This window comes from Plodia interpunctella, chromosome 10 (assembly GCF_027563975.2).
Source record: "Plodia interpunctella isolate USDA-ARS_2022_Savannah chromosome 10, ilPloInte3.2, whole genome shotgun sequence".
NCBI lineage: Eukaryota > Metazoa > Arthropoda > Insecta > Lepidoptera > Pyralidae > Plodia > Plodia interpunctella.
This window is the reverse complement of record NC_071303.1, coordinates 3456901-3470327: the sequence shown is the minus strand read 5'-3', so window position 1 is coordinate 3470327 and position 13427 is coordinate 3456901. Positions and strand designations below refer to the sequence as shown.

General features: G+C 33.3%; 1 protein-coding gene across 1 annotated transcript in view; it reads left to right on the top strand.

Moving 5' to 3' along the window:
* The window catches only part of LOC128672866 (collagen alpha-2(V) chain-like), a 65868-nt gene extending 52840 nt beyond the window's left edge, over positions 1 to 13028 (top strand). The window contains exons 15-25 of the mRNA XM_053750344.1: positions 204 to 275; positions 389 to 457; positions 916 to 1144; positions 6242 to 6318; positions 6678 to 6770; positions 7422 to 7535; positions 8560 to 8705; positions 9243 to 9425; positions 9802 to 9945; positions 10388 to 10474; positions 11061 to 13028. Of these exons, the coding sequence (XP_053606319.1) occupies positions 204 to 275; positions 389 to 457; positions 916 to 1144; positions 6242 to 6318; positions 6678 to 6770; positions 7422 to 7535; positions 8560 to 8705; positions 9243 to 9425; positions 9802 to 9945; positions 10388 to 10474; positions 11061 to 11136 (1290 nt within the window). The 3' untranslated portion in view covers positions 11137 to 13028. The remainder of the gene's footprint in view (positions 1 to 203; positions 276 to 388; positions 458 to 915; positions 1145 to 6241; positions 6319 to 6677; positions 6771 to 7421; positions 7536 to 8559; positions 8706 to 9242; positions 9426 to 9801; positions 9946 to 10387; positions 10475 to 11060) is intronic.
* The last annotated feature ends 399 nt before the right edge of the window (positions 13029 to 13427 follow it).

Below are 13427 nucleotides of genomic sequence, written 5' to 3'. Positions count from 1 at the left end.
TTTTTCATTGCATTGATAGTTTTTACTCAGTTGATATAGATATTTATGTTTTAGCTTGTTATCTAGGTATTTAATTTTAAAATTAGCCAAAAAAATTATCAAAAATTATGCAAATTTAAAAAATAAAAAATGAAACGTGAACAAACCTGTATAGAAGCCAAAATATTTCGTGACGTATAAAGAAAAATATGTTTCTTTAACAGGGCAGCAAGGGAGATCAAGGAAAAGTTGGTCCCAAGGGAGCTAAGGGCAATCCTGGTGCTCAAGGTCGAGCGGTAAGGACTCATTAGGTTAAATTTATTGGATTAGCAAGATAAGAAGCCTTAAATCAAGTTTCTCTACGGGATTTTCGCAAAAGTTTTGAGGTTATTATAATGAAATGTTTCAGGGACCGAGGGGACGAGATGGCAAGACAGGTCCAAAAGGTCAAAAAGGGGACAGCATCGATCATGAAAAGGTAAATTCTGATTGGAAGTTTTTTATAACGATCAAATATTGGACTGAATTTAGTTTGAATACATTACTTTACAAACGCTAATACTAACTCGTGTAAAACCATTTCGAGTGCTTTAATCGAGATTAAATAAAATATTTGATTATTTGAAAATGTTATAAAGTTATGCATACATAATAAACCTATATAAATATAGCAACATATAAAATGTTCAAATGTAAAGGTCCTCCGTTTGTCAATTCGTATCATTGGCTATTAATACAATAGAATTAATATGTTTACACTGGCCATTGCCTAAAGCTCCGCATGCTGCAAATATCTACCTATTACTATATACTCTGTCACTCACTAACTCTTCAAATATTTCGTAAAAAATCATATCAACCCAATGATCAGTTAAAACGTGTAAGAAAAACAAACATATACATTCCTGTTTGTGATCATTAGTATGCATTTTACAGCTGAAGAGTCTTAAAGGCGAGAAGGGTGAAATGGGACCTCAAGGGAAGCCTGGAACCCAAGGCCCAGCCGGTCAATGTACCTGTCCAAACACTTCAGTTCCTGTGATGGGACCTCCTGGGCCACCTGGGCCTCCAGGACCCCCTGGCGTTTCTGTAATGGGTCCCAAAGGAGACCCTGGCAATGTCATTTCACAAAACAGTTTCTATTCTATAAGTGAAAGTACATCAGGTAAGGTACATCACCAAATAATTACTACCCACTCCTTATATTAGGTAATGTGTATCATACAGTTTCAATATACTTATAGTATATTTCAATATACTTATAGTTATCAGTTCAGTCGAGTGTTCGTTCGTGGCAGGACGCTTATCTCATTGCTTTGTGACTCAATTACCGGTCTTATAGTAAGTGCGTGCTAATTTGAATGGTGCATCAGTGCAATCAAGGTGCAATTTACATAAACATTGTCGGCTACCTTTTTATTGCTACCTGCTTTATGACAAAGCGGAATACGTGCCTAGCTCGCTTCAATCTAATATATTTTATCGTGTTTTGTGTTTACAACAATAATTAACTATGAGCACACGCAAAACTCCATCGCCAAAACATGAAGCCAACCGGCCCAAGAGGAAAACACCGGATTGTCACTGTAATATCCAGGAAATTATGAGTGACTTTCAAAGGAAAATGACCATTTCTTTCAATGAATCACTGGCAACTCAATCTGAACAGTTAAATAGTTCACTAAACATGTTGCGAGATGATGTGAACTCATTTACAGGACAAATTAATGAATTAAATGCTACAATGCACAAAATTATTGAGGATCAATCAACGTTAAAAAAGGAGATCACAGATTTGAGATCATCAGATGATAAAACAAATAAAAAAGTGGACAATATTGAATGTGATATTAATAGCCTTGCGTCTCAAGTTAGTGAACTCACAGACCAATTAAGATTAAAAGAGCAACAAGGACGAATCAACAACTTAGAAATAACCGGCATACCAATTGTCAAGGGCGAAAACCTGTACACCATTGTTGGTAATATTGCGTCTAAGATTGGCATTTCTCTTGAGCCCACAGACATTGATTTCATCCACCGGGTAAGACGTTTCAATAATGCCCAGACAAGTGAGATAAAACCAGCGCGTGATGCTAGTCTCGCACCAAATATTATCGTCCGTTTTAATCAAAGAAAACGCAAGACAGATATGTTGACGGCGGCACGGGCGCGACGCGGACTCACCACTGCAGATGCCGGTTTGGATGGTCCAGCGAGTCCCATCTTCATCAGTGATCATCTTACACCACAAAATAAATTACTTTATAAGCAAGTTCGTAAAATAGCCAAGGAAAAGTTATATAAATATATATGGTTATCAGACTGTAAAATTTTTGTGCGAAAAAGTGATACCTCGCATGCTATTTTGGTGTCCCGTGAATCTGATCTCATCAAAATCAAATGACTATGCCGTCTATTTAATTTCCGGTTGAATGTGTTAAGAATAATAGTTATATTTAATACCCTAAACTCGTTTTGCATTTATTTTTATAGTAAGAAAACATGTACTCGTAATTATTTCTATATAGTCTTAAATTTTATTATTTGTTTCGAATATGCTGGTGGAACAATAAATATATTTAAAATTCGGTAACAATAATATTTCCATTTACTATCAAAACGTGCGGGGCTTACGTACAAAGTCACATGAATTTTTAGGAAATGTTTTGTCAGGAAATTATGACATTATATGCATAAACGAAAGTTGGCTCAATGATAACTTTATGATTCCGAGTACTTTGATAATAGGTACTCGGTGTATCGATGTGATCGCGACCCAATAGCAAGCGGTATGGATATGGGTGGCGGTGTTGTGATAGCCGTGCGACGCGACCTGCGCCCGGTACACAGGATTGACATGCGTGCGCCGCCGCCGGCAGATGAGGTATGGGTGTCCGTGGCGCTAAGCTCGCCGCCGTACTCGCCTGACCTTCGGCGTCCGTGCGCTGCATCGCCTCGCTACTTACACATTATTTCTACGTATATATCTCACGGACCGAATCATGAGTGTTTGCTTACTTCATTTTATGACAGGGTTATCGATTTTATAAACGCTCATCCAGACGACGTCTTTCTGGTTCTTGGTGATTTTAATGTCACTTTAGCGGATTGGTCACATAATGTAGATAACCAATGCATGGATATACATACCAATAACAATAACTTGGCCTGTATTACCGAGGATTTTTTGAACTTTTCATTGCTTTCCCAATATAATAATCAATTTAATTTAAACAATAGAATGTTAGACTTAGTTTTTAGTAATGAATTATGCACTGTTAACTCTTGTAATTTTCCTTTAGTAAAAGAAGATCCGAATCATAAATCCTTAAATATTATTTTAAACACTAACTTTCTTTCTCCATCTTCCTTAAGTGATGCGAAAAGTAAGAGAAAACTTTTTTTCAAAGCCGATTTCGAGTCTATAAAAATGGAACTCAATGCCATTAATTGGGTAAGTAAGTTCAACACTCTGTCTGACGTTAATTCTATGGTAGATTACTTTTATAGTGTTTTTGACGAATTTATTGAAAAATATGTACCTACTTCTAAATTTAATAGCAAACATAAATTCCCTCCTTGGTACACGCAACCCTTGATAAAATTAGATAAAGAGAAAGAAAAATGTCATAAAAAATGGAAGTGCTTTGGAAATTTGCAAGATTATTATACTTTTTCCATTTTAAGAAAACGTTTTAAAAAATTAGAAAGGTCTTGCTATGATAGGTATATTAAATTCTCAGAAGAAAATATTAGAAAAAACCCTAACTCATTTTGGTCATTTGTAAAATCAAAAAAGAATCATAACGACATTCCAGAAAATATGTTCTATAAAGATGAGTGTTTAACTGATGGAAACAAAATTTGTGACGCATTTAATAATTGTTTTGGTTCTGTTTTTATCTCTTCGAATGGTGTAAGTTCACAAACCACTTTTTCATCTAGATCACAAGATAAAACACATGACACAACTGTTGATATAAGTCACATAAAATTCGAGTTAGAAACCATAGTTTGTGAATTTAAGAAAGTAAATATACACAAAGGGGCCGGGGCCGATAACATCCATCCTGTGCTTATATCAAATTGCGCCGAAGAACTTGCAATTCCAATGTTAATTATTTTTCAAAAATCAATAGATACAGGTGTATTTCCATATAAATGGAAACAATCTTTGATTACGCCTATTCCAAAAAATAGAAACAAAGAACAAATAACTGAATATAGGCCAATCTCAAAATTATCTATTCTAGGCAAAATTTTTGAAAAACTCGTGACTCATCATCTTTCTTTGTCAGTTCGAAATTTTATTGCAGAAGAACAACACGGGTTTTTCAAGGGTCGTTGTGTTGAAAGTAACATGGTAACTTTTACTGACTTTTTATCACAAGCTATGGATAACAATGAACAGGTGGATGTCGTGTATACCGATTTCTCCCGGGCGTTTGATAAATTAAATCATAAACTCCTTATTTTGAAGCTCGAAGAAGCCGGCATACATGGCTGCCTCCTTAGGTGGATTGAATCGTACATCAGTAATAGGAGTCAGGCCGTCTGTATTAAAGGATACTGTTCGCAATTTTTACCTGTGCCTTCCGGGGTCCCACAAGGTTCCCATATTGGGCCCTTGCTTTTCTCCTTATATATAAATGACATAGGACACATATTTAATAACAGTCACCACCTTTTATATGCTGACGATAATAAAATATATAAAATAATTAGGTCTGTGGTTGACTGTAACAGATTACAGGAGGACTTGCTGGCTCTTCAAGACTACTGTACCTCTAATCAGCTTTATCTTAATACAGATAAATGCTATATTATTACCTACTCACGAAAAAGAAATATTGTTAAATACGAATATAAAATAAATAACGAAATTTTGCAGAGAGTAACAGAAATTAGAGATCTAGGTATAATTATGGATTCTGAACTCTCATTTAGGAAACACATTGATTTCGCAATAAAAAAAGCTTTTCAAAAATTAGGCTTTGTATTAAGAATTAGTAAACCATTTAAACAAACCATCACAATGAAAATTTTATACTTTGCATTTGTTCGTTCTATTTTGGACTTTGCGAGTGTTGTATGGAATCCTAATTATAAAGTACACATAGATAGAATCGAAAGAGTACAAAAAAAGTTTATAAAATCTTTAAATTTTCGTGAGTGTACACAATTTGAATCATATAATAAGGCCTTGCTTCATCATAAGTTTCTTTCCTTAAATGACAGGCGAAAAATGTTTGATTTGGTGTTTCTATATAAAATTCTTAATAATTTAATTGATTCTTCAAAACTTCTGAGTAAAATTTCCTTTGTTACTCCTAGGCGTTTACCTGTACGTCCCTCACGTAAAATTCCACTTTTCTCTCCTCCACATTTACACAAAAACTATACTCGTAACTCATTTATACATCGTTCCACCACCATATATAATAAAGAATATAGAAATATAGATCTATTAAATACTACTCTAAAACGATTAAAACTCATTTTTCAATCTAGTTCATAATAACTGATAGTAATATAATTTTATAACAAACTTATAATTATATAACAAACCTAATTAACCTAACACTGTTATGTTCCCAGCAACAGCGGAAAGCTACGCTAAGTTAATTTTATTTACAAATTCCTGCCATGTAATTAACCCTTTTTATTATATAAATATAGCACTTTAGGGCACTATAGGTCTTTAAATTGTACTCATAGTTTATGTAAATTTCTATTTTTGTAAACGACTGTTTGTTGCCTAAATAAAGATAAAAAAAAAAAAAAAAACACTCGTCTTTGGCTATGTTGTCTTAAATATTCATATCTGAATAAACAATACTGTAATAATTGTGTAAATAAACTCGAGAATCTTCTCATAGGTGATGTGCTAGCATCCTATCAGTGTATAATTTCAATTAAACGTATTAGTTGAACTGTACGGTAGGCTTATTAGCCTACCGTACAGTTCAACCTGGCCTTCGAGTTTTGTTACTCTTGGCTCTGTCTGCCCCGTAAGGGATGAAGACGTGACATATCTGTATAAATAAAAATAAAGTACTGATGTAGAATTTTTATATTTTTTTGAAGTGAAAAAAATTATTTAGCGGCGTTGTGCACTTTTTGTCATGGGTAAAAAATGTTAAACTCGCGGACACGTGACCTAATCGAAAATTTGTAAGACGTCAAAATGCACAACCTTAATATTCAAGTTTTCATTTCCGCCGACATTCTGGAGTGCTACCTATTTTTCTTTCTTCAGATGATCCAATGGACGACGATGATTTCTCCTACACGACGACTACAGTTATTTACAGCACTACAACAGCACTATTCAAGGTAGAATTGCCTTTTTTTGACCTATTCCAAATGTGTTATACTAGTCGACATTTTGGATGTTTGGTGTAAGAATTTCGATGAAATTTTAATTTATTTTATAGATTTTTTATTTTGTTGCTTTAATTTATATTTTCTTTTTATTCACTCGAGTAATACATAATAAATAATACTATCTGTGGCATATAAATAAACGTAAATCCATGTCTAAATTTCGTACATGGTAATAACATGTAGGATATCTTTCAGCTCGAAATTCCCACCGGAGCGAAGCCCTAAAGCACAGCTAGTGTGAAATAAATAATGATATACTCCTTTTCCAGCATATACTCATATCTAAAATATTTCAATTTCCTTCGCAGCGCACTGCGAGCACGCCTTTGGGAACACTGGCCTATGTTTTGCAAAAGAAAATATTGCTGCTTAGGGTAGAAAGCGGCTGGCAACACATTACTGTAAGAATTGTGGTTATTGAGTTATTGCTTTTGAACGATTCCTCGGCGTGGAAATTTACTCATCTAAATATTTTCCCGATTCGTTTCTCTGCCGTCGGAGCCCGCAGTCCGCTATCCTACTTTCCGTCTCCTTGATTCCTCGGCGGGACTTTTATTAAAACATATTTTCTTCTAACTGCATAATAATATACGCAATATTAATGGAACACGGAACTTCAAAAATCGCAAATAATGAAGCTGTGAAACGTTAAAGTTATTGTTATAATACAATGTGGTCACAGTTGAATAAACGGATTTTGGTGGCCACCGTAATCGTTGCGACTTCATTGCGTAATGGAAAACTAATGCTTTCTAATAAAATTCTGTACATAAATAGTATGGCAAATATCTGATAATGTCGATAGTGTGCGGGTACATAGCGCCTTAAGAAAGGTCAATGCCCCAACACTGCAATGAGTTCATTAAAAATGGCTGATATTAATAATGGTTGATCTGTTTGGTCTAATGGTTGACTGGTAGAGAATGCTATAAATGGCGTTAAGTCCACCTTTACATATTTTTCTTTTTGTAATATTCTGCAATTTTAAAAAATAAATAAATAAAATGGTGATTACGAAAATAAAGCCAATAATAATGATTGTTTCTCATCAGATGGGTAGAATGCTGGATGCAAATGAAATGCACACGGCTGCGCCAAGACACGTTGCACAATATACTTCATCATCGTCACCACCACCCGAACCTGTATTTATGCACGGAAATCATGTGAGTACTTTTTAAAGGGTTGAGTTGCACCAGTCAACTGTCATTGACCTGTGCGCCGCTGACGTTTGAATCAAATGACTTACTTCCATGGAATTAGTAGGTACACTCGGATCGGTTATAAATAAGGGAACTCCTCAATCGTTTACAGCACGGACAATACGGACATGGGTTTTTTGTAAGGCGTTGAATACCATAAGATCTCTCTGACGACAATAAAAACTTGTGACAAAAATGACATTTTTGTAAAAAACTTGTTTTGGCTTACATCGCGTTCAGGTTAAAGGTCCAAGTTGACTGGTGCAACTTCACATTTTACTATCTATTATTTTTACAGTGAGACGCAGCGAACCAATCACATTGCAGTGTAGTTGTCGTCCTGCCACAATGCCGCACTGTGATTGGTTAAACGCTCGTTTCGATATCGAAAATGTAAATAAATATGATTTACAAACCCGTATTAAGCCCTCTTTGTACATTTATTTATTTCAAATTTGTCAATGGTTAAAATAAGTGCATACTATTTAGCAAATATTTAATACTTCTTATACAGAGTTACTGGTATCAAACGCAAAAACTACTAAAGACAACTTGGGTACATCAAAACAAGCAACTTTTATTCTACGACTGATTCGTAGTTATTTTTTTCATATAAAAAAAACTTTTTAATTTGCCATTCTACATATTTAACTCTATGTTATGTAGCGGAATCGAACATAGAGTTAACGTTTTATAGAAACGACATTAAAACTAAAAAAAGGGAAATGTTTGTATTTATTACTTTTAGACTAAGGTCGTAGAACAAAAAATGTTAAGTCTTTAGGTATCTTATGCGCCTTTGGAAGGTTATGCGTTAGATACCAGTAAGCCTGTACATTCGACAATAAGAGCGAAATATCAATTTCTCAGTTGGATACTAGTAGTTTTTAGTTTTTGTATAAATAACTACCTACAAACTACATTGTAATTGAGATTTATTTTTAAAAGGCCTCATATTCAATAGAATCTTCTGTCTTTATTTTTACAGATCCGTATTGGAGCATTAAATACGCCACACACTGGTAATATTCTGGCGCGAAACAGCAGAGGCTGGTCTGCCGCAGAAGCCGAGTGCCACAAGCAGTCGAAAAAGTTGAAAATCACCGGAAATTTCGTACCGTTTCTTACTAATAGGTCAGTAATTTGATTTTGCCGTTGAATTATATTTTTTATTTTTTGATATTTGTATAAAAATCGCACAGTAATTTACGGAAAACATTATCTACCAACCAAGTTTAAAAACATTAAAAGTTTAAAAACATTATCTACCAATTTTTAAATTAAATGGTTGTAACATACGGACGGACCTACATACGATAATAGTTATGATGCCGTGTTCCACGCACGTCTAATTTTTGATAAAGACTTTTCACAACACTAACACACCTAGCGTAAAATTCAATTTTTTTTTTAATAGCCTGTATTATGTGTCCCACACTTGGGCAAAGGCCACCGCTTTTGTTATCCAAAGGTCTGTTGTGTTATCTTGAGCCATTTGTTGCCAACTATGCTGAAACTTTGGAAAATTCAGTATTACTTTTAATTATTTTCTACTATTGTGTTATAATAATAATATGATGCAGCATATGATGTAATCATCATATGCTGCATCATATATAGATTAATAAGTTTTGTAAAATAAAAGCAATAACTATATTGTTCTTGTTTCAGCATAAGAAATATAAGGCACATGGTAAACTTCCACGCAGAAAACCTGCCCGTTGTAAACCTAAGAGGAGAACTGCTGATGGACTCGTGGAGTAGCATGTTCAGTGGCTCAGGAGCTTTATTCGCCAATCAGAACGCAGACATTTTCAGTTTCGACGGGAAAAACGTGATGAGGGATCCGACGTGGTAAGTAACAGTTTGATCAGATTAAACTGTAACAGATTAATATGTAATATTATTACATATTATATCAGTTTAATCTGTGCAATAGGGCATTTTACCGTAAGAATTTCAAGATTAACAATACTATATCTGATATCTGCTATTTTCAGATTATAATTTTTACGCCAAATTTCATCGAAATTCGCAGAGTAGAATTTGTGTGATTGAATAACAGACATCCTCACATACACATTTTAACTTTCGCACTTATTAGAAAAATATCAGGATCATAGAGAAATTGAGGCTCATTAGAAAATAAATCAACTATATACTCATGTAAAACCTACCTTTCAATATTAATACCATTGCTTTTTTACCAGTGCTTTTTTACTCTTTTCAGGCCAAAGAAATGGGTGTGGCACGGCAGTGACATATTCGGGAATCGAACCAGGAACACTTTCTGTAAAGATTGGGAGAGCGAGAGTCCCGTACATTATGGGGAAGCAACCTCGCTGTTTAGCAAGAGGTTATTGCTGGGGGAACCGTTAGTATTCACGATTTTTATTTCGATTTGAAATTAGAAACACAAGTTTATTTGTTAGACAAGTTAAAAAAAGAAGAAAAAATACTTTCAATATGCATTTCGCTACAACTTTTGAACGGCTGAACCGATTTCCATGAAACATGAACACTCGGGATAAAATTATCTAGGTATGAAACAAAAACTAAACGAAAATCGGTTCATCCGTTTAGGAGCTACAATGCCACGGACTGATACACAGATACATTAAACTTAAATTACATTAAACTATAACACCCCTGTTTTTACGTCGGGGGTTAAAAAGAAATACGCTCCATTAAGAGAGAGAAAAAATAATTAGTTATGTACCTACTTGTTTATTTTAAGTACGGAAACTAAAGAGAAAAATCGACGGCAAGGGCTGATTGGTTGCCAGCAAATAATTGAAGTTTTTTTTTTATTGCAGGCAAAGATGCGATAATAAGTACATAGTACTTTGCGTAGAGACAACGCCCAAAAAGATTAGATTATTGAAGTCAGAGAGACATCATGTGTAAGTGATAAACTTTAATAACGGTCAATTAATTTATTATACTGTTATTAATTTACAAAAAAAGTTCTTAGACACTTCTTCATTTATTTATATGTACTTGAAATATTATGACATAATTGCTTAGACTTGCTTAGTCACATGTGTCGAAAAAATGTCGTGTGATACACACGTGTGTATTTATCATTACATACTAGGCTTAATTATCGCGCTCCGCTTCATGTCGCGCATAAACACAGCCTCGTATGTAGTGTCCAGCATGGTTGTATTATAATTGTAACTCACTAACAGCTGTATTTTATCAATGACGTATATGTCCTCCTAATTTAGTAACCTAACTAATATTATAAATGCAAAAGTAGATTTATTTGTTTGTTTATTATTTTTTTATGGATTACCTACACTTAATAACTACAACAACAAACAATACACGAAATTTCATCAATCTATATAGTATAATCTAAATATATAAGTACCGAAAAAAGACATAACATTACAATCATCTTAGCTGAGCCCCGAGCAAGATTCAGTAAACTATAAAAATATATTGAAAAAAAGTTGATTCACAAAGTGTTTATCGAATTTCCAGGTCAAGATTACGACAAAGAGGACGCTTCAGCAGAAGTAGTATAACATCCACTAAAAACCACTTAAGTTATGGTTAGACGAACATTTTTACTTTTAAAATATGTTGAAAACCCAGAATTTACTGTAAGTTCCTACTTATGCAATAGCTAAAAGCACTTGTAATGCTAAGTGTTGTTATTAGGTAAGTATTATTAGTTTTTTTTTTTTAATTAATCGCTTTATGCCTTCACTTGTATACGGCACAGTAAAGAAATTATTCGACTTTGCATAGCGTTCTTAATTTTTATTGTACATAATTTATTAAGTATCTATCATTGTTTTCTTAAGTATCAAATTTATTTTGAAATAATCTAGTAATTTACTTTACCTTTTTAACGAAGCTTGTTATAGATGTATTTTATAAGTTAAATTAATTTTGTGAACACAGTGATTTCAATATTAGATAAAGTTTGAAATAAATTTTAGATTTAATTAAAATAAAAGATTGCTGTGAATTAAATAAATAAAATAAAATAAATATATTATATTAGGACAAATCACACAGATTGAGCTAGCCCCAAAGTAAGTTCGAGACTTGTGTTATGGGATACTAACTCAACGATACTATATTTTATAATAAATACATATATAGATAAACATCCAAGACCCGGGCCAATCAGAAAAAGATCATTTTCCATCATGACCCGACCGGGGATCGAACCCGGGACCTCTCGGTTCAGTGGCAAGAATCTTACCACTGCGCCACTGAGGTAGTCAAATAAATTGAGAACCCCTTCCTCTTGTTAGGTTATTATTATACTCTCAACGAAAAATACTCACTTATTTTTACTTACATTATTTACAGACTTTGCTTTTACTGAAATATAATTGATTTCGCCATCGATTAAAATACCCTATTTTTTATATATAACCTACTTTTATGATATCATAACCTACTATTTATCACTGAAAACACTGTAGCACGATTTGAAACTTAACATCATAAACTGCTTTTGTTAAGAGGTACGACATAACTCAATATGATATTGAATTTTCAAGTGTTTACTATGTTTGCACCTTTGCGCGAGTGACGCCCCTCCAACAACCGCATACTCACGCGGTATAGTTTGAAATTTTTTCTGATGAATTTTAATTCATATTATAATAATTGTAAATATTTACAACTCGTAACACTAATGTTGTTCCAATTTCAAAATTCAATTCAAATTTAGGTTTTTTATGATGTTAGATAAAAGGCGGGGCCTGACCATGAAACATGGAACACATAGTACGTCATTCTCTCTTTTACACGATGCGTACACGATAAGTGAAAAAGAGACAGCATGTGGACTTTATTAACGTGTTACGTCTTTGTATGTTTCATGGTATAGGCCTTCTGGTCCTATGAACTGGCGTTTTTCTAATAACCCTGTATAAATAGTTGTAATTGTAAATTTTTTTATTCATAGAAAGTAAATGTTTTTGCTTCAAACGTATTGACCAAATTTAAAATTGCAATCCAAGAAATGGACTTTATTTCTAGGCTTAGATAGAATATAGTATAGACAAAAAATACGTAATAGTACTAATTTGTAGGCTATCTTGTCTGCATTGAGGACAGCAAGTAAGAAAAATTAGTTTAAAACCAATTATATACGATATTTCTTTTATGCTTTTGAAACTATTTTTTTTATTTGATTTAGAAAACTTGAAAACCAAGTAGAAGTATTTGTTGCCTGCTAATTTGATATAATATATAGTAAGTATATAATATAGAATAATAAAAAAGAATTTACTACCTCGAGAAAATACTTTAAAATATAATTTTAAAAGCATTTTGTTCATTTATTCGTAGAAAGTTATTTGGCCCATGATCTAAGTATATTAATGTTGTGAAATGAATATAAGTATTATTATTTATGACAAGTGATAGTGCCATAACGTAATAACCTTTAAGCTTTTTATAAAATGTCTTTGAATAAAAATATAAATGCATAGTAATTTTGTTTTTATTCACTTTCCTTCGAATGCAGATGCGACATAATTCTCACAAACAATAATAATACATACATATATTAGGACAAATCACACAAATTGAGCTAGCCCCAAAGTAAGTTCAAATATATTATGAATGAAAATGAGTTTTCTTACTAAATTGTTATTTTTAAAACAAGCATTTATTTGTCGTCATAGTGATATTGCGTGACAAAAAAATCATGTCCGTGCAGTAAACCGTCGGGAAGTTCCCTCGTCGGGGGCCGATCCTGGATGAACCATCAGGTAAATCGCATGCTGGCAAGCGTGTCATTACTAACTTCCATGATTTTACCTACATTAACAAGACAAGTTATTTAAAAGCTTGTAATAACTGAGAATGCTTGCAAAATGC